This window comes from Sinocyclocheilus grahami, unplaced genomic scaffold, assembly GCF_001515645.1.
Source record: "Sinocyclocheilus grahami isolate Dianchi unplaced genomic scaffold, SAMN03320097.WGS_v1.1 scaffold1420.1, whole genome shotgun sequence".
Classification (NCBI taxonomy): Eukaryota; Metazoa; Chordata; class Actinopteri; order Cypriniformes; family Cyprinidae; genus Sinocyclocheilus; species Sinocyclocheilus grahami.
In genome coordinates, this window is record NW_015506599.1 from 78,001 (window position 1) to 97,140 (window position 19,140).

At 34.9% G+C, this 19,140-nt stretch overlaps 1 protein-coding gene across 1 annotated transcript in view; it reads right to left on the bottom strand.

The window, feature by feature from the left end:
• Positions 1-1,178: 1,178 nt before the first annotated feature.
• LOC107570132 (cGMP-dependent protein kinase 1-like) overlaps positions 1,179-19,140 on the bottom strand; it is a 144,024-nt gene continuing 126,062 nt past the window's right edge. The window contains exons 4-7 of the mRNA XM_016256331.1: positions 16,603-16,680; positions 15,556-15,650; positions 7,251-7,316; positions 1,179-1,257 (exon numbers count right to left, since the gene is read on the bottom strand). Coding sequence (XP_016111817.1) covers positions 1,179-1,257; positions 7,251-7,316; positions 15,556-15,650; positions 16,603-16,680 — 318 coding nt within the window. The remainder of the gene's footprint in view (positions 1,258-7,250; positions 7,317-15,555; positions 15,651-16,602; positions 16,681-19,140) is intronic.

Below are 19,140 nucleotides of genomic sequence, written 5' to 3' on the forward strand. Positions count from 1 at the left end.
CTCCAGTCAAAGTGTAGTAAAAATCTTACAGACAATCCAGAGAAATGGGATGAATCTGAGCTCATTTTTAAAGGGGTATTTTTTTCTAGGCTTGATTGTGCTTATGGGGTGCAGTCTAACATGTGTTAATGCTTAAAAAAACATTATTTTTCATTTACATTTGCATTTATTCATTTAGAAGACACTTTTATCCAAAGCGACTTACAATTGAGGAGTACAATAAGCGATTCGTCATAAAGAAGCAAATAAATGCAGGAAGTGCTTGCTATACAAAGTTTCAGGCATTGTTCAGATTAGTACAAACTAGCCATGGAGAGATTAAGGGAAGAGAAAGCAACGTTTTTGTATTTTTTTTTCACATCATTTATCTTTATTCTGCACTGCTCTGTCCTTTCTCTTATGAATGCTCTGATGATTTCCTGGTTTTATGAAGCCCCTCTCTCAGAAATACGCAATGGGCTCAGTTAGCTGGCCCAGTGTGTTGTGATTGGCTAAACCACCTCTAGTGCGCGTGCAGAAACATTACGCCCCTCACCTCAGAGGCATGTGCTCTGGTTGTATTGTAAACAGTGGCGTCGTCAATATTGCTTATCAATTTGAGCCCGATTGAGAATATGAGAGCATGGCAACAACTCTTCCTCTTTATCTAAAGCAGCGCAATATGGCCCCGCCCCTTTTGTTGCATGTTCCCGGGGGTAGGGTTTATGTAAATTTCAGGGTTTGTGATGTCACCTCCCCGGGAAGTAACTCGTTGTAGTCCATACGAGCCGTAATTGTAGGCATTAAACTGCCGTCATTTTAAAAGACAATATCTCCGCTTGCATTGAACTTTCAGCGTCGTAACTTTGCAGATATTGTTTATGCTCAAACAGCAACATTACACACTAAGTAAGGTTAAAAAAGTGAAATCACAATCAACCACCCCTTTAAGTGTAATAGCATGGCACATATGTCAGTGTGATGTTTCAATGTTTTCTTTTTAATAAATGTAGGGTATGATTGTAGGGTATGAAAAAAAATAATAATAAAGCATTTTACCAGAAGTCAGCAAGATAAAAGGTGAAAAACTGAATACTTTTTGATTGCACTGTACTTGATTGAATCATACTGAATTATAATTTAATGTACAGAGCTCCATATAGTCTGATAACATGATCAGAAAATGTTGAGTATCAGACTTACTTTGCTTTGGCGCCAGCATCATCATAGCCTTTGTTCGAGACATCGTCCAGACCTCCAATCAAGTGTTTAAAGGACCTGCGAATGCGAACAGAAAAATTGATTACTTTCATCCGTTCTATTTATAAATGCCCTCCAATGTAAAGGAAGTAAAGGTTCTGGGTGGATACTGGGTCGATTCAAAATGGATTTGTCTTCATGATTTAATCAGAAATTCATACTGACCTAGTTTTATGAATGAGGCCTAACGAGCACTATTAAAAAGAAAAAGGTCTACACTAATTTTCCACTATTTTTTCTTAATTTTCCATACAGCCTTTTGTGGGCTGATACAATTGTTCAATTAATAGTTCTGGCCACTTGCATATTATCATGAACTATTTCAGATTAGCTTGCCCCTGATCATGAGCCACAATAGTTCAAAGCAAAAAATGATATGCAAGTCAGAGAAAAGACTAAATTAAGGTAGTGTAATAAATGAGCACTTGCATCATCAGATTAGCAACAGCACAAAATAAAATTAGGGGAAAGATGTTGGAAAGTTTCTAATTAAAAAATAATGTTGATTTATGTAATTTTCAATACTTTATATACTAATGCACTATAGGTCTGCAAACCATCTAAGGTTTAGAAATGTCATCTTTGCAAGTTTGCACTGAAGTGTAATTTTAATAAAAAAATGTTAGACTGACACCAAGTTGAAACAACATGTGCCATTTCAGGAACCATTTGTATTGAATAATGTAATAAACAGACAATTATCATTTAGGAACAAACAATCTGACTACAAGCTGTGTAGATCTATGATCTGCACAGGACAGAGTCAATCACAACACAGTGCATCCCAAATGCTTTTCATCCCATTAAACTTCCAGCCGTTCATCATCATTTGAAGGAAAGACATCTGTGGCTTTCTCTCTCCCATCTGTTTAGAACACATAGAACATTTTGTTCTGCTTCTAGAATAAGACAAGGATTTGGCTTGCAAAACCTGAAGATCTGGGTCTGGGACATGGAAGAGTAGAAGAATAAAATGTCTACATGAAAGGCACTTCAATAGCAGCATAAATAAATAATGAGGGACATAGTAAAAAGGGATATATAATATATATACAGTGGGTACGGAAAGTATTCAGACCCCCTTAAATTTTTCACTCTTTGTTATATTGCAGCCATTTGCTAAAATCATTTAAGTTAATTTTTTTCCTCATTAATGTACACACAGCACCCCATATTGACAGAAAAACACAGAATTGTTGACATTTTTGCAGATTTATTAAAAAAGAAAAACTGAAATATCACATGGTCCTAAGTATTCAGACCCTTTGCTGTGACACTCAAATATTTAACTCAGGTGCTGTCCATTTCTTCCGATCATCCTTGAGATGGTTCTACACCCTCATTTGAGTCCAGCTGTGTTTGATTATACTGACTGGACTTGATTAGGAAAGCCACACACCTATCTATATAAGACCTTACAGCTCACAGTGCAAGTCTCAAAGTGTATGAGTTTTTACTTGAACTAAAATGTATTTTCTTCCCTAATGTCCCTCTTTTTTTATTTAACAGTTTATTCAATATACACTGAGTCAGTAAGGGAGGAGTCAATAGGATTCAACACTGTACTATGTTAATAGTTTTGTGATATTCAGAGAAAATATATCTCCTTCACTCTGAAAAAAAGAAAGGTTCTTTACTGGCATCTGTGGTTCAATGAAGAACCTTTATAATTTCCACTGGACCATAAAGGCTCTTTGTAAAACATGTCTTCAGATTATTAAAATGGTCATAACACTAATAAAAATGGTTATTTGGGGAACCAAAAATTGCTTTTGCATGGCAAAGATGTGGCTCAGAGGTTCAGTTTGGAGTCCAAGTTGAGTCAAGTCTTTACGGGTTTAAGTCAAGTCTCAAGTACATTTTTTGTAGTTTAACTGTGATTTTAAGTCTGACACTTCTTCATGTTTCCATCTCTGTCACCAATCTATTCATTCATCATTAGCATATAAATAGTTGAGTTGCTTTAAAAATGACAGTGTCCTAATCCGGCCTGATGTGATAAATCAACAAGAAAGATACATTGAGTATTTATCCTATAATCTACTTACTTTTCCTCAAATTTCATGTAGATTTCATTTGATATATTCAATCTAGAGTCCATTTTTAAATAGAATTGTTTTGCATGCATTAAGAAAGTAAATGGGTCAATGGGTATATGGGTCAATTTTATTTTCATGTTGATTTGAAACTCCTGCCTTCATCTAATGTCATGTCATAGCTTGCCAGTGGTTGAAATATGTCATCCCTTACTGCAAAACATAAAAAGAGCGTTTATTTTTTTTATTAAATCAGATAAATATTTTATGTTGCTACAGGATAAGAGATGAGAGGGTTCATTACAACAGCGGCTGTGCTTCAGGATGTGACTCATCCACCAGAGAATTCTCACATTATCTCATATTTTTATTAGAACTCTGAAGGAACATCGAAACTAAAAGGGGAACAATCATTTTTACGGTTACAAGCTGAAATGTAGGATTAACTGAAAGCTTTAAATTGTAATAGCATCATGTTACCATGATTTATCCAGTCTTTTGAGTTTTGGCAGCTGAGGTCAGGCAGGACAGCGGTAACCCGAGCCATAATAATGATTTGATGGACATTTCAAGTGTGAATGATTTTATATCACTGCACTGCTGACCCATTTAATGATGTATTCTTAGCACAGTCCCAAGTGAAGCCCCAGAATTAGTAGCAGAAATGTTCTGGGGGTGTGAACCCAAAGTCAATCATGCTTACATTTCTGTCATTAAAATACTACTTCACTGAGATATACGCTGTTTCAAAGGTCATTCAGTTCTTTGACTCGGCTCTTAAAGGTGAAGTCTGTAATTTCTGCTTCACTAGCAGAACCAAACATAACTGCAAAAATACTGCTTTAATGCACAACAAGTTAATGGGTCCATGAAAAATGAGAGAGTCTAAAATTTATCGGAAAAACCCTATCATAAATCTAGTTTTAAAATAAAATATTAAAACTCATGTTGATTTCATATGACTTTAAAATATATATATTTTCAACAAAAAGCTTTAAATTAATTTAGTGTATTTATTTATTTAATAAGCTTTAATATTAAACAAAACGCTTTACAAAGACCCCAACAATGTCAAATGGTGTAACCATCAATTATAATATGTGACCCTGGACCACAAAACCAGTCATAAGTGTGCTACTATTTGTAGCAATAGCCAACAATATATTGTACGGGTCAAAATGATCAATGTTTTCTTTTATGCCAAAAATCATTAGGATATTAAGTAAAGATCATGTTCCATGAAGATATTTTGTAAATTACCTAGCACAAATATATCAATACTTAACTTTTGATTAGTAATATGCATTGCTAAGAACTTCCTTTAGACAACTTTAAATACAATTTTCTCACTAGTTTGATTTTTTTGCACCCTCAGATTCCAGATTTTCAAATAGTGTGGGGCAAAAAAGTATTTAGTCAGCCACCAATTGTGCAAGTTCTCCCACTTAAAAAGATGAGAGAGGCCTGTAATTTTCCTTTAGACAACTTTAAATACAATTTTCTCACTAGTTTGATTTTTTTGCACCCTCAGATTCCAGATTTTCAAATACAGTGGGGCAAAAAAGTATTTAGTCAGCCACCAATTGTGCAAGTTCTCCCACTTAAAAAGATGAGAGAGGCCTGTAATTTTCATCATAGGTATACCTCAACTATGAGAGACAAAATGAGAAAAAAAATCCAGAAAATCACATTGTAGGATTTTTAAAGAATTTATTTGCAAATTATTAGAGGTCGACCGATGTATTGGTTTTGCTGATTAATCGGCACCGATAGTTGATTGGTGAAACTATCGGTTATCAGCAAAATTCCATGCCGATAGTTTTTCCTGGTTGTGTCCATTGCTGGAGTGGCTGAGAAGGTCCTCTTTATGCATAAAAGTCCCTATAGTCTTTGTTATACAGCACGAGAGCAGCCTAGAGGCGGAACTCACTGACAGCATGTGCAGTTTGTTTAGACAAGTGATACTGCTCGCTGCACAGAGCACTTCAGAGGTGGGTTTAAAACATCGACAATGAAACGGTGTTTGTACACAGTATACTGTAGGGAATGATTTATTGACTAGATTTTATTTTCTGTTCAGTATCTATTTGAAAAACTATCGGTTAATTAACCGGTATCGGCCAGTGTGGTCCAACCTAGGTATCGGTATCAGTAAAATCCAATATCGGTCGACCTCTAATATTACTGATAATATTTGTTTTACTAGTTTGATTTTTTTGCACCCTCAGATTCCAGATTTTCAAATAGTTGTATCTCTGCCAAATATTGTCCTATCCTAACAAACCATACATCAATGGAAAGCTTATTTATTATTATAAAAAAAAAACCTTATGACTGGTTTTGTGGTCCATGGTCACATATATAAAACATATTGTCCTTACATATTAAGTATGTCAGTGTACACGTTTTTAAAGCATAGCTTATTTTTTTTTTATACAAATGGTATTTATTTTACAAATATGAATTATTAACTCTTAAATATCAAGTGTTTTTGAAATATTGTAGCATATCATATTATAATGCATATAAAATATTTAAAAACTGCTTTAATGTTTTTAAAGAATAATATAATATAATATAATAATGCTTTTTTCTTTATTACAATTTCATTTTATGATGTTTTTCATGCCTAAAAGATATTATTACAATTATTTTAATTAAGAAATTAAAAACATGTATCACAAAAGTTGTTTATATGAATTACATTTTTTATGTATTTTCTAATAAATTATTAGAACAAATTAAAAAATGACCGTAACACTGAGTAATTGTTTGCCAAATGTATCCAGTTACAGTAGATATTTCTTTCCGCCAACGTAAATCTTTTCAAACAATAAAACAGAGTATGTGACCGGAACAAAATGACAGAATTTCCCCTTTCTGCTCAAAACGTGCTTTAACTTTTTTTCTTCTGAAATCCCTATGGATAAAATGAAAGGTACAAATACTTCCCCATCCCAAGCTGATAAATAGTGAGTCTTACTGTTGTGCTCTATTCCTACAGGAAATCAGCTGCATGAATCAGTGGTTAAAATCCCCACTGATCACAGGTCAGCTAGCATACAATTTAACAACAACAAGAGTCTTTTAATGAGCATTACCATAAACCCCTGACTGATGACAGGGCTGAGATAATGGGCGAATTCCTGCAGTGAGAGTGAAATACACTTTGCATGAGGGGTTGCTTATTATATCGCTTCCTCAGACCGAAGTAAAATCAAAGTCTCTAGAGTACGATGTCTACAGAGACGAGAGGAGGTCTACGAGTCCCGCTGTGCAGCGAGGCATTGTGCTCCGAGCAGCCTAGAGGCGGAACTCACTGACAGCATGTGCAGTTTGTTTAGACAAGTGATACTGCTCGCTGCACAGAGCACTTCAGAGGTGGGTTTAAAACATCGACAATGAAACGGTGTTTGTACACAGTATACTGTAGGGAATGATTTATTGACTAGATTTTATTTTCTGTTCAGTATCTATTTGAAAAACTATCGGTTAATTAACCGGTATCGGCCAGTGTGGTCCAACCTAGGTATCGGTATCAGTAAAATCCAATATCGGTCGACCTCTAATATTACTGATAATATTTGTTTTATATTTTTGAAGTGTCACATAATGTGATATTTAGCATTAAATAATCAAAATAAAATAATCAAATGAGATGGATATTTATTATATAAAACATTAATATAGCAAAAATAGCTATTATAAAAAAACACAGCTACTGCGATATAAAATCTTATACCATCATAATTACATTTTTCCTGACAGTCTGCTGTCTAAGGATGGCAAACGAGAAGAAATGGCTGCCTGAAGTTAACTGGCGTAAACTAGCATGAACTTGCCACAGTGAAAGTCGTATGAGGTCATTAGAAATTAGCAGAGGTAATTTAGTGAGCACACAGTGGAAAAGATGAAAGACTAATCAAATTTCACAGCATCAGTACACACATACACACACACACACACAAAACTCACTCTCTGTCGATGACGAGGCAGGTGACAGCTTCAGCGGCGATGACATTAGCCGTCCTGATGTCTTCTCTGCGGAGGCACAAAGAATACATGTCAATCATACACAGCCCTATAAAGTCTATAATGTATTTATCTTTGAATAATTACTGAATTGCAATATAATTTCATTAGAGGATAATAAGAAGGAAACATAGTGTCTCATAAATGAGTTTGTTTATATTTCCAGTCAAATACCTTAATTAAAAATACTGGCGGAAAAAAAAAAGCAGTTTTAAATTAAACTGGGAACTTTGGTTAAACAGCACATGCTCTCTTCAATATTTGAGCCAAGTGGGTATACTTGTGGATAATATATATATATATATATATATATATATATATATTTGATAACATTTATTTATTTTATTTCAGTCAGTTGTCAAGAAAACATTTCATTTTTATTTAGTTTAAAGGGGTCATATGATGCGATTTCAATTATTCATTTCTCTTTGGAGTGTTACAAGCTCTTGGAGCATAAAGAAGATCTGTAAAGTCGCAAAGACTAAAGTCTCAAATCCAAAGAGATATTCTTTATAAAAGTTAAGAGTCATATTATATTTTTATGAAAGGTTATAAATACAAACAGTTTTTCTTCAGAATAATGTGCACTGATTAATTATAATAATACCAACCATATTAAGAAAGTAAATAGTAATTTTTGATTTCATATTGTGTAAAATCCATTTATTTTGTTTATGAAAAGTCATTAAAAGACTTTTGTTTTGTAATAATGCACATCTTCTGACTGAAACACAGTCTCTGGATTGTAAATCTGTGTGTGTTGATGACAGTTCATTGAGCTCTCAGTAATCCCCCTCGTGACTGACGTCTCAATATGCCCAGCAATCATATGTCTGTCTGCATGTGTGTGTAAGTACAGAAGGGATTCTGTTTATGCAAGCGGACAGTCACAGACAGAATAAAGACGTCTTTATCTGGGCAGGAATTGAGGGAGACACAGAAAGGCAGCTGATATTCACCCCTTCTTTACTCTTCATGTACTCAGTGCTTGAAGGAATGAGAGAAACCAGCAATTCTCATACTTTTCAGGCCAAATACCTTCTTTAATCAAGTACCACTTTCAAAGTTCCCTCTAATCATTTTCAGAATTGAGCAAATCTCTTTGAGTGCAAGTTAAAGTACATTTTAAAACTTCTCCCTATAAATAGTATTTAAATCAATTAAATGAGAATATTAATAATAAATTAATAAATTTTAAATATAAAAATAGTAAATGGTATAAAGTACATTTAAATAGTAAAAAGTACATTTAAAAATATTTATATTTATTATTTATTTAGGTTTATCATGCAGGATGATACTATATATATATATATATATATATATATTAGAGGTCGACCGATGTATTGGTTTTGCTGATTAATCGGCACCGATAGTTGATTGGTGAAACTATCGGTTATCAGCAAAATTCCATGCCGATAGTTTTTCCTGGTTGTGTCCATTGCTGGAGTGGCTGAGAAGGTCCTCTTTATGCATAAAAGTCCCTATAGTCTTTGTTATACAGCACGAGAGCAGCCTAGAGGCGGAACTCACTGACAGCATGTGCAGTTTGTTTAGACAAGTGATACTGCTCGCTGCACAGAGCACTTCAGAGGTGGGTTTAAAACATCGACAATGAAACGGTGTTTGTACACAGTATACTGTAGGGAATGATTTATTGACTAGATTTTATTTTCTGTTCAGTATCTATTTGAAAAACTATCGGTTAATTAACCGGTATCGGCCAGTGTGGTCCAACCTAGGTATCGGTATCAGTAAAATCCAATATCGGTCGACCTCTAATATTACTGATAATATTTGTTTTATATTTTTGAAGTGTCACATAATGTGATATTTAGCATTAAATAATCAAAATAAAATAATCAAATGAGATGGTTATTTATTATATAAAACATTAATATAGCAAAAATAGCTATTATAAAAAAAAACACAGCTACTGCGATATAAAATCTTATACCATCATAATTTAATCCAAAAGTTTGCTTGCATATACTATAAAGGGTTGATTTCAGCCAGACTAAAGTAATAATTTGTATTTTTATAATGTCATATAAAAGCTTTAGCCCAATTCCAGTGAGAGGTGGTAAAAGCTCGTTCAGTTTTATCCGAAACAGACAAACGTGAATCTGGCAAAGTTCTATTGTGTTGGTTGTTGTACAGATCATGCCAGTTCAGAAATTAAATGTCCGGTGAGTGGCGCTAATAGATTAATGCTCTATTGCATTTGAAAATAATGTAGAACTTACGTTAAACCACACCCTAAATCAGATATCAGTAAAATCCAATATCGGTCGACCTCTAATATTACTAATAATATTTGTTTTATATTTTTGAAGTGTCACATAATGTGAGATTTAGCATTAAATAATCAAAATAAAATAATCAAATGAGATGGTTATTTATTATATAAAACATTAATATAGCAAAAATAGCTATTATAAAAAAAAACACAGCTACTGCGATATAAAATCTTATACCATCATAATTTAATCCAAAAGTTTGCTTGCATATACTTTAAAGGTTTGATTTCAGCTTTAGCCCAATTAAAATCATACCAGTCCGATTTTTATGAAGTCGAACTAAAATACTTAATGGGACTGTAGCTAAAAAAAAAAAAAGTCAGATAAAATATGCAGTTTAATCCTTTAAATCATTAATCAATTATGCATTGTGTCATGAATAGCCTACTGGGATAGACAGATGAAGACTGTATCTCAACTATTCACTCTAGCTTGTTAATAATTGTGTATGTAAACGTACTTCATACGAGGAAAACAACCAATCAAGATCCATTATACTATTTCAGAAAAATTTGCATCCATAGAACATAATTCTTCCTAATCAGTGACAAATGGAACAGTGTTAATCATCAGCCATTATTATTGTAAAGCATTTTTCACCGCATGGCACAGCGTAACCCAACAATTCAACACTGTAAGGTTTCTCACATCACAAAACACACACAGAAAACAACAGCGTCTGTGGCATTACTCAGAATGGTTGCCCTCTGTGTCACTGGAGTCTTCCTCACAGCAGTCTGACAAACATTCACAGGAAGTGAAGTCTATGTTTACAGGAAGGATGAGGTCATAGTCTGTCCTCTTTGTGGCTGGCCTGAACTTCAACAGTGTGTGGGTGTGTGTTTTGTGTGTGTGGACCAGAATTCTGAATGACAGCTCCAAGCAGCTGCATACTGCCAATTCACAATGACCAGGTGGGAATGCTGATTGCCTTCACACACAAACAGGAAGTGCCTCTTAACTCTTAACCCAGGCTTAACGGAACAAGCCAGGCTCATTGGAAAAACATGCAAATGAAACAACACTTTCAAACTGAAATGTCCAGTGAGAGGTGGTAAAAGCTTGTTCAGTTTTATCCGAAACAGACGAACGTGAATCTGGCAACGTTTTATTGTGTTGGTTGTTGTACAGATCATGCCAGCTCAGAAATTAAATGTCCGGTGAGTGGCGCTAATAGATTAATGCTCTATTGCATTTGAAAATAACGTAGAACCTACGTTAAACCACACCCTAAATCAGATAACATCAACAAAAGCCAACATGAAATAAAAACACATTTACTGATGCAACCATGCCATTTTACCTGAGTGTCGTGACTTATAGTTCATAGAACTCATGCCATCACACTCCAAATCGCAAGTGCAATGCTGTACCGGGTGAGCTTCTGAGCATGTTTACAACATCAGAAAATCCATATACTGTATATGAAGCTGGTTTTGTGATGCAAACATCAAAATGTATTAGTTTGGTAAAAGTTTTTGAAATTAAGTCTTTATCAATCAACCTTCTGCCCCCATAATTTGTGTGAAAACAAATACAAGTTGTTGGTGTTTTACTGCCACTGTCAGGGGTTAAAGCAACTTTTTTTTATGGGGCGCCCCGGGGCAGCACATGCAAAGCATGCAATGACTGTGGCAACTTTAGCATTTGAAAGGATACTATGGCAAAGTTATTGCTTTCTTTATTCAAACTATTTTTTTTTCATGAATATATGGTTGACCTGAAGAATGAAAGCTATATCATACACTTGGAAAATGATGAGCTATATCACCACTTTTCGACACTAGGGGTGTGACGATAAACTTAGCTCAAGAGATGAGACAAAATGCAGATACTTGATTCACTAGAACGAGACAATATTTTAATACAATTTTTAAGAAATTTTCAATGACAAAATATTTGTCTTTTAATTACAAAAAAGTAAAACAATGCAGTTGTATTTAGAAATATTGTAACTAATCTATGGCTATAACTAATGATTATTTTGGTAATGAAGTAATCTACTGATTATTTTGACAACTGAGTAATCTGATATTTTTTAGTAACAAACAGACCGAAGTGAAAACCAGGCTTTAGTATGACTATTTAAATATAAACTAACGATGAGGCAATAATAATTGGCTCAAATAAAATCAAAACCAAGAAATTACATGATTGTATTGAACAACACTGTTAAAATACATAATGTAATATGCCTATACATAATATGAACATAACCAACTTAAGTACACTATGTATTAAAACAAATACCTGCAGAAGGCGCCAACGGCCTGGTGACGTTTCACTTTACAGCGTGATAAAACGATGTTTAAATCCATTTAATTTTAATATTTGGCCACATGCAGGAACTTTTATTTTGAAATTGTGATGTACCATACATGGCATATTTAGAAATAGGTTGATGTATTCTCCTGTGTTGGCAAAGGTTTATAAATGATTTACGTTACAAATCTAGTGAGATAATGCACACTGTTTTTCCAGATGAACGTTAAGCAATTCAAATTCACAGTATATGCAGAGGAAGAGTTTAGCCCCTTTCACACATACAGTACTGGTAAATTACCGGTAAGTTACCATTAATAGATCATGTGTGAACAGGACCTTTTCAAAAATCCCGGTAAATTTGTTCTGGCAATCATATCGTTCTTATGGAGATGACATGATTACTCTGAGCTGTTTACAAAGCTCCGCTGCTTTTTAATTAGTTATTCTATGTAAATATGCGCTAAATGGACATCTTTGACCATTGCGCCTCGCAGCTTTTTGTCGCGCTTCTCCATTCATCAGGGCTGCGACTCCGCAATTGGATACTATTATGCGTGTCTCGTGTTTATAAGAGCAAAACGTTCTGATTAGCTAGTAATATTAGTTTGGTTGAGAGTGAAAGCTGTGCTCCTCTCATACCATTGGTAGGCGAAGTCATGGACTCAAAAGTGATGTCAATCAACAAGATGTTTTTTTTTTAATGTAGGACTATTTTTTTCCGCAGCCAAACTCTGCACGCCGGAGATCCGGCACGGTGCCAGAGAACTTTAAGTCCTGCACTATTGTTCATTTCACCTAGAAACTGCAGTGAAGGTAGGTAGGTTTTTGCAAAAGTGCAGGTGGAGGCATGATTTTCAGATGAGACTGTGTTGATACAACTCAAGACATTAATAGTGCTTTTTACTAAAGCAAGCAATTATTATTGATCATGCTTTTTGCACAGACCCAAACTATAGGTATTACATTTTAGGGTGCAACTCATTCTGTTTATGCTAGGGATGTGAATTGTACCTCAAATCATGTAGTTTGTTGAACTACATAGCAACTACAACACACAAAATCCACTCAGAGCACCTGCAACTGTACAACAATTCCCTGACTACCACCCACAACCCCCTTGCATTGAGCCAAAGAGTTTTAAACTGGCAAACAACACTCAAACAAGGAACAATCATGGTGCATCTTTACAATTACATTGATTGTTCTTTAAATTGCTGATTTGTTCAGCAACTTTACAACACATTACAAGGACATCAACAAAACCAGCTGCAGACAGCAAACCACTTATGTGCAATTACCTTAAAAAGCCAGTAAATTGCCTGCTATATCCACATAGTTCTGGCGTGTTATGAAAGTACATGCGTTTAAAATATAGTTAATATTTTTATTATGGTTCTTCATGTTTTAGGACCAAAACTCTGGGTATGGGGCAATGTATTTGCTTTTATGCATTTGAAAAATGGCTAAATAAATGATAAAAGTAAAATGTTTCCAGTTTCCAAAGTTTCCAATGTGATATTTATATAATACAGAAACTGTGACATGTCACCCTCATCCTCAACTTTGACATATGGGTCTCCAATTAGCACCACACAGTTGTGAATATTCTTCACTTTCCTGTGGACAAGTCTATGTTTAGTGTGTCATTAGTGTCCGCTGTCTTGAGACTCATCTGCATATGCTGGAATTCAACTGCCTCAAACTGGCTCTCATTAGATATGATGTTTCCCGGTACAACTGTGAAAAAGATACCTCCCATTGAGACCGAACATATCGGAGGTGCCGCAGCTCTTGCAAATAAGGTGCGATTATAACACCTGAAGTGATTATTACATCAGTCCTGTGCTATTCACATCACAGCTACACTTATCACATCAATCACATATGAGGATAAAAACTGCCACTGAGAAAGTCCAGCACAGGGAAACATCTTTAAATTACCATGGCACACTTCAGAGGCAGAGGGATGTCTTTGAATGCTGTGACAGCATTAGGTGAGGATGGAGTCAAAGAAAGACAGAGGGAGGTTAAGACCAGGCAGCGCAAACATGTTTCAGCTGTCAGTCAAAGTCTGGATGTAGTGAGCACACATCACAGCAAGTACAGTGTGAGGTTTATGAAGGAAAGGTCAGAGCTGTCAATCAAGCTGGGAGAATAACAGGATAAAGTGACACAACGAGAGGTTCTCCAAGAAACCAAGGTTAATGTGCCGGTTGGGAAGCATGAGGTCTTCAGTGTAGCACTGAAATTGTAGGTTAGCGCACTCAAAAATAAATGTTTGATAGCCCTTGTTCATTTTATGTTGCATTGTATTAATTGCAAAAAGCAATGTGAATATTATCAGTTTGTATTCAAAGTAAAAAGACATTAAAACAGGTTTGAAACAACATGAGTGTACTTAAAAATATACTGTAAGTAGTTTTATTTTGGGGTGAATCAAAGCATTATGGGGTAATTGACATTAAAGTATAGCTGAGATTTAGCTGACAAGGAAATAGCACTGATATAGCAATGCTCTTAATTTTCTAGGAAATTTATATTTGCATAACAAGAAACGACTAAAAACACATCTGTTCCACCTTTATTTGACCCTCTAACTCTAACACTTTCTATTCTATTTTAATTCTACTTTATCTATATTTATCTTTTTTTTTTTTACTGTGTTTACTACTATTCATTAGGGTAATTGCCCAACAATAACAATTAAATGGTTTGTTGTTTGTCAGAAGGACTAACGCTTCCTCTGATCTCCACTAGGGGTCCCCAATGCATATGTTCTGTCTGTATCCCTTGCAACTGATGTTCAGAAAGTTTCAGAACTAAAACCATCATGTGTAAATCACATTTGAAAAGCATCTCTTTGCTTAGCAGGGATAACTCACTTGAAACACAAATCAAAAGCCGTAATGGAAGCTGTGTAAAGGTGCCTGCAGTTGGCCTCTATTAAATCAGCAGCAGTGGGATTGTGCAAGAATATGGAAATAGAGCAGAGGATGATGTTCATAACCGGTCTGCCATGTGAGAAATATGAGGTGGGGAGGATTGGATGTGCATCTGACTGTTCTGACACAACTGGTCTCATCTTCTTTTCAAATTAGCTCAACTCATGAAGCGCTGTGTGCTCCCAGTCCATTAGATGGTACCCTTGCAAATAAAGCCTCAAATATGACAGCCATTTTCATATTAGCCCATTTCAAATCAGGTTAAAAGCCAAATGAAATGCAGTTCACACCTCACTTCCATAATGTGAAATATTTCTAAGTGAATCAGGAGAAAACTGTAGGAAGGAAGGAAGGAAGACTTCACAAATAAGAGAGATCAGTAATGTCAGCCATAAAAGAAAGTTCTTTCAGAGGTGGAGCAAGTTACTGCATTCTGATGAATGATTCAGATTTATTTCTCATATATCCGGAATGTGTATTCAGGAAGCTAATAAGGTCAATTTTGATTGCACAGTAAGTTTAAATGCTTTCAAAATTCCTTTCAAAAAGTATTCCCACAGCAAGTTGAACACAACTCAAAACAGATGCTTTGTTTGGATTTTTCGCAGTTAGCAGCCCATTAGGCTGTCCCTGCAGCAAATGATCCATCGAGCGCATAATTGATGTCAACGGATGCTTTCGTAAACATGGACAGCAGCCAGCTGCAATTGCAGCGCGGCAAGTAGTGCAAAAATTTCTTACCCTTGAAGAGCTTTTTCTCCAAACCAGTCTCCTTTACCTAAGGCCCGCAGATAGACAGGGGTCCCATTGGGTAGATCTTCTCGAGTAACGTTCACCTGCAATTACAGGTTATTGGTCATGAAAAGCTGGAAGGCTAACCACTGATTTGTTCCTAAAATATCAATTATTTAACTTTTACATTTGTTGCGGGTTGGCATTTGTCACACTTATGATAATAAATGATAGAGCAACAATAGAGAGAGTGTATTTGAAGGGATGAAGGGTCTTGAAAATGTATTCAGATTAATGGCCAGTTCAAGGAAGAATTTTGAAGAACTGACACACAGCTCTTTTCCTTACAATATTTCACAGTGACCACCACGTCTGTCAAGCTTCAGAAAGACAATGAAACTTAAAGTCTAAATCCTCTGAAGTCAGTCAATAGCTTCATGTGAGGAACAGGCTGAAATTTATGTAGTTATTATTCACTAAACATCTTACCCTTCACTAAAGCTCTCGAATCTAAAAGGTTAATTGGGAATAGTTTCCAGCTGAAATGAACACTAGTTGCAGTAAAAGACCAACCACTTTACAGGGCAGATTATTTATTAATAAAGACTTATTTTCATTCAGTTACAATTTTGTTGTAGTCCACCCAACATTAAAATGTATTCCTTCATTGAAAGGTAAGATTGTCAGTGAATAATTACTTACATTTCATTAAGTTCTTCATACAAAGATTTTGTATAACTTTCAAAGATTTGGAAGATAGCACACAGCCCATATGGACTTTTATGATACTTTTTATGTTGGTTTCTGTCGGTTTTGGAGCTTGACATACGTGGTCATAATTAAGTACTGTATTGCTGTATGTGAAAATGCTGCATGAAAATTCTTCAAAACGTCTGAGCTCCCTTTTAAGACTTTTGACTTTTTGTCTTCAGCCTGAATATAGGTTTGAACAACATTAGGGGGAGTAAATGATGACAGGAAAGAAACTTTTCTTCAAAAGTTGTTCATGCATACAACCTTAGTGGTGTTCTGTCTCTGTGCTGGAAACGATCTTACCTTTCCCTTGCTAATGATAAAGAACGTGTCCCCTCTGGCACCTTGTCTGATAATGTACTCTCCATCACTGTAGTGAGTCTGAGAAATGAGATAAAGAAAGAGAGGCAAAGAGAGAGAATTACTAAAGTGTAATTTTTTTCCCTTCTGGTCCAATTTTCACAGTGTTGCTCCATCACAATCATCCTCAAGCCATCATGAAGACAGTGCTTCAGTCATGCAACAGGCCGCTTCAAGGCTGCAACACCAAAACAAGAACAGAAGTCCTCATAGCAGTAATCCACGCTACCGGCAAACCACAACAGCACCCGATGCAAATGTAACTGAGAAACTTCGGCTGAAACCTCAATATTTAGACTACACTGTAAAAAAAAGTCTGTAAAATTTAAAGTAAAAAAAAAGGCAGCTGTGGTTGCCGGAATTTTACCGTAAAAAATACGGTAGCAACGTTTTAGGTTTTACGGTTTTAACTTAAATTTACAGTTAAATACCGTAATTTCATTAACTGATATAATGTTAATATACCAACCTATTGAAGTACTGAAATCTGTTTTGTACCTTTGTAATACACTGATAACCACCAAAAGCAGGTGGTGATGAGAAAGTCACATGATGAACCAAAGCCTATCACAAGCAGCTTTTAAATAATAACATATATAGAAGGTGCACAGCGTCATTCACACAAACACTAAACATAATCATCACACATGAAACTAAAATAATGCAATAAACATTAATTTAACAACATTAGGTGTAACACACAACCCTAATATACAAAACTGATAAGAAAAAACTAAGAATAAACAGTTATTTCAACAAAAAAACATCAAATTTGAAATGTAATGCAGGGAATTCTGGGCATGTCAATTTACGGTTATTCACTGTAAATTATACGGTCTTTTTCACTTCCAAAAACGGTATACTACCGTAAAATTAATGTCCAATACAGTTTTTCACCGTATATAGTAGGGGAATTTACCGTTAACCATTTAACAGGTTTTTACTGTAGCATTTTTACAATCTTTTACCGTTAAATTCAGTCATTTTTTACAGTGTACAGTTATTTTAAGGCCTGAAACAAACCCTACAAAAGTGCAATTTTTCTACTTTTGTTTCAACTACAGTTATGAAAGATACCTCAAATTGTGTGGGTTGTTGTGGAGAGGTGTGTTGTTTTTTGAAGCACTTGGACTTCAGATTATAGAGAGCAGGATGTTATAAAGGCTTGGGGATGCAATCTGTTGACTTGGGCCAATAAATAACCACCTAGGATCACCTAGAACACCATAGGAACTGCATAGCAATGTGATGAAACCTCTCAGAACACCATAGCAACCGCATAGCAATGCCCTGGCAACTAGCCACATCCATGGCAATTTTTCTAGCACCACTTACTTTTTCTCCAGCAAAATATTTTTTTTTCTAAATGTGTTTTATGCAATTCATAACATAATGCGAGTAGACCATTTTCTTTTACAGCCAGTTTTCTTTGGTCAAGTAATTTAATGGCAGAGCAACAGCTTGAAAAGGATCGTGTATAAAAAATATCACTGATTATAACAAATAGTGGCAAAAGGAATGCTTGGAATACAAACTACTGGCACTCAAAAGCAAAATATATAAATAACCCTTAATTATTTTTTTTTATTAAATTAATTTTACAATTTACTTATGCATTTTATAAAAAAATGCATTGTGAATTAACACGAATGAACACTAAACAATTGTATTTTTAAACTAACATTAATAAATGATAATAATGATAATAAATGCAAGAAATGTATTGTTGATTTTTAGTTCATGTTAGCTAATCATGAACTAATGTTGGCAAATAAGACCTTTTTGTAAAGCATCACCAATAATAATAATAATAATAATTTTTTACCAAATATCACAGGCATAGCATAAATAAGACATATTTGTTACCTTGAATTCTAAAGCTTGTTACCGGCACAGTAACCACAAAAAACATTAAGTATACAACAACAGCAATCTGACCTTCTTGCTTCTTTTTTTTTTACCTTGCTTGATTTTTTATTTACCACATTTGATTGACTTAATGAAATAAATAATAATTATTATGTTTCTACAACCATGATGCAATGGGATTGTCATGATATATGAGTTTTCTTTGCGTGTACTGTTCCTGACAACAGCCTATGTAACTGAACTATCTGTCCTCTATTGTTGGTCAAGGCCAAACAAAATCCCTTCGGGTAGAAGTTTCAACAGAGCTCATCATCTCAAGCCCAATGACCTGGACATCAAGACCAAACACATTTCTCATAATTTCAAAGATCAAGCCCAGTTCCTGAAACCCTGAAAGATCTGATTAGTGTACAGTTATTTTAAGGCCTGAAACAAACCCTACAAAAGTGCAATTTTTCTACTTTTGTTTCAACTACAGTTATGAAAGATACCTCAAATTGTGTGGGTTGTTGTGGAGAGGTGTGTTGTTTTTTGAAGCACTTGGACTTCAGATTATAGAGAGCAGGATGTTATAAAGGCTTGGGGATGCAATCTGTTGACTTGGGCCAATAA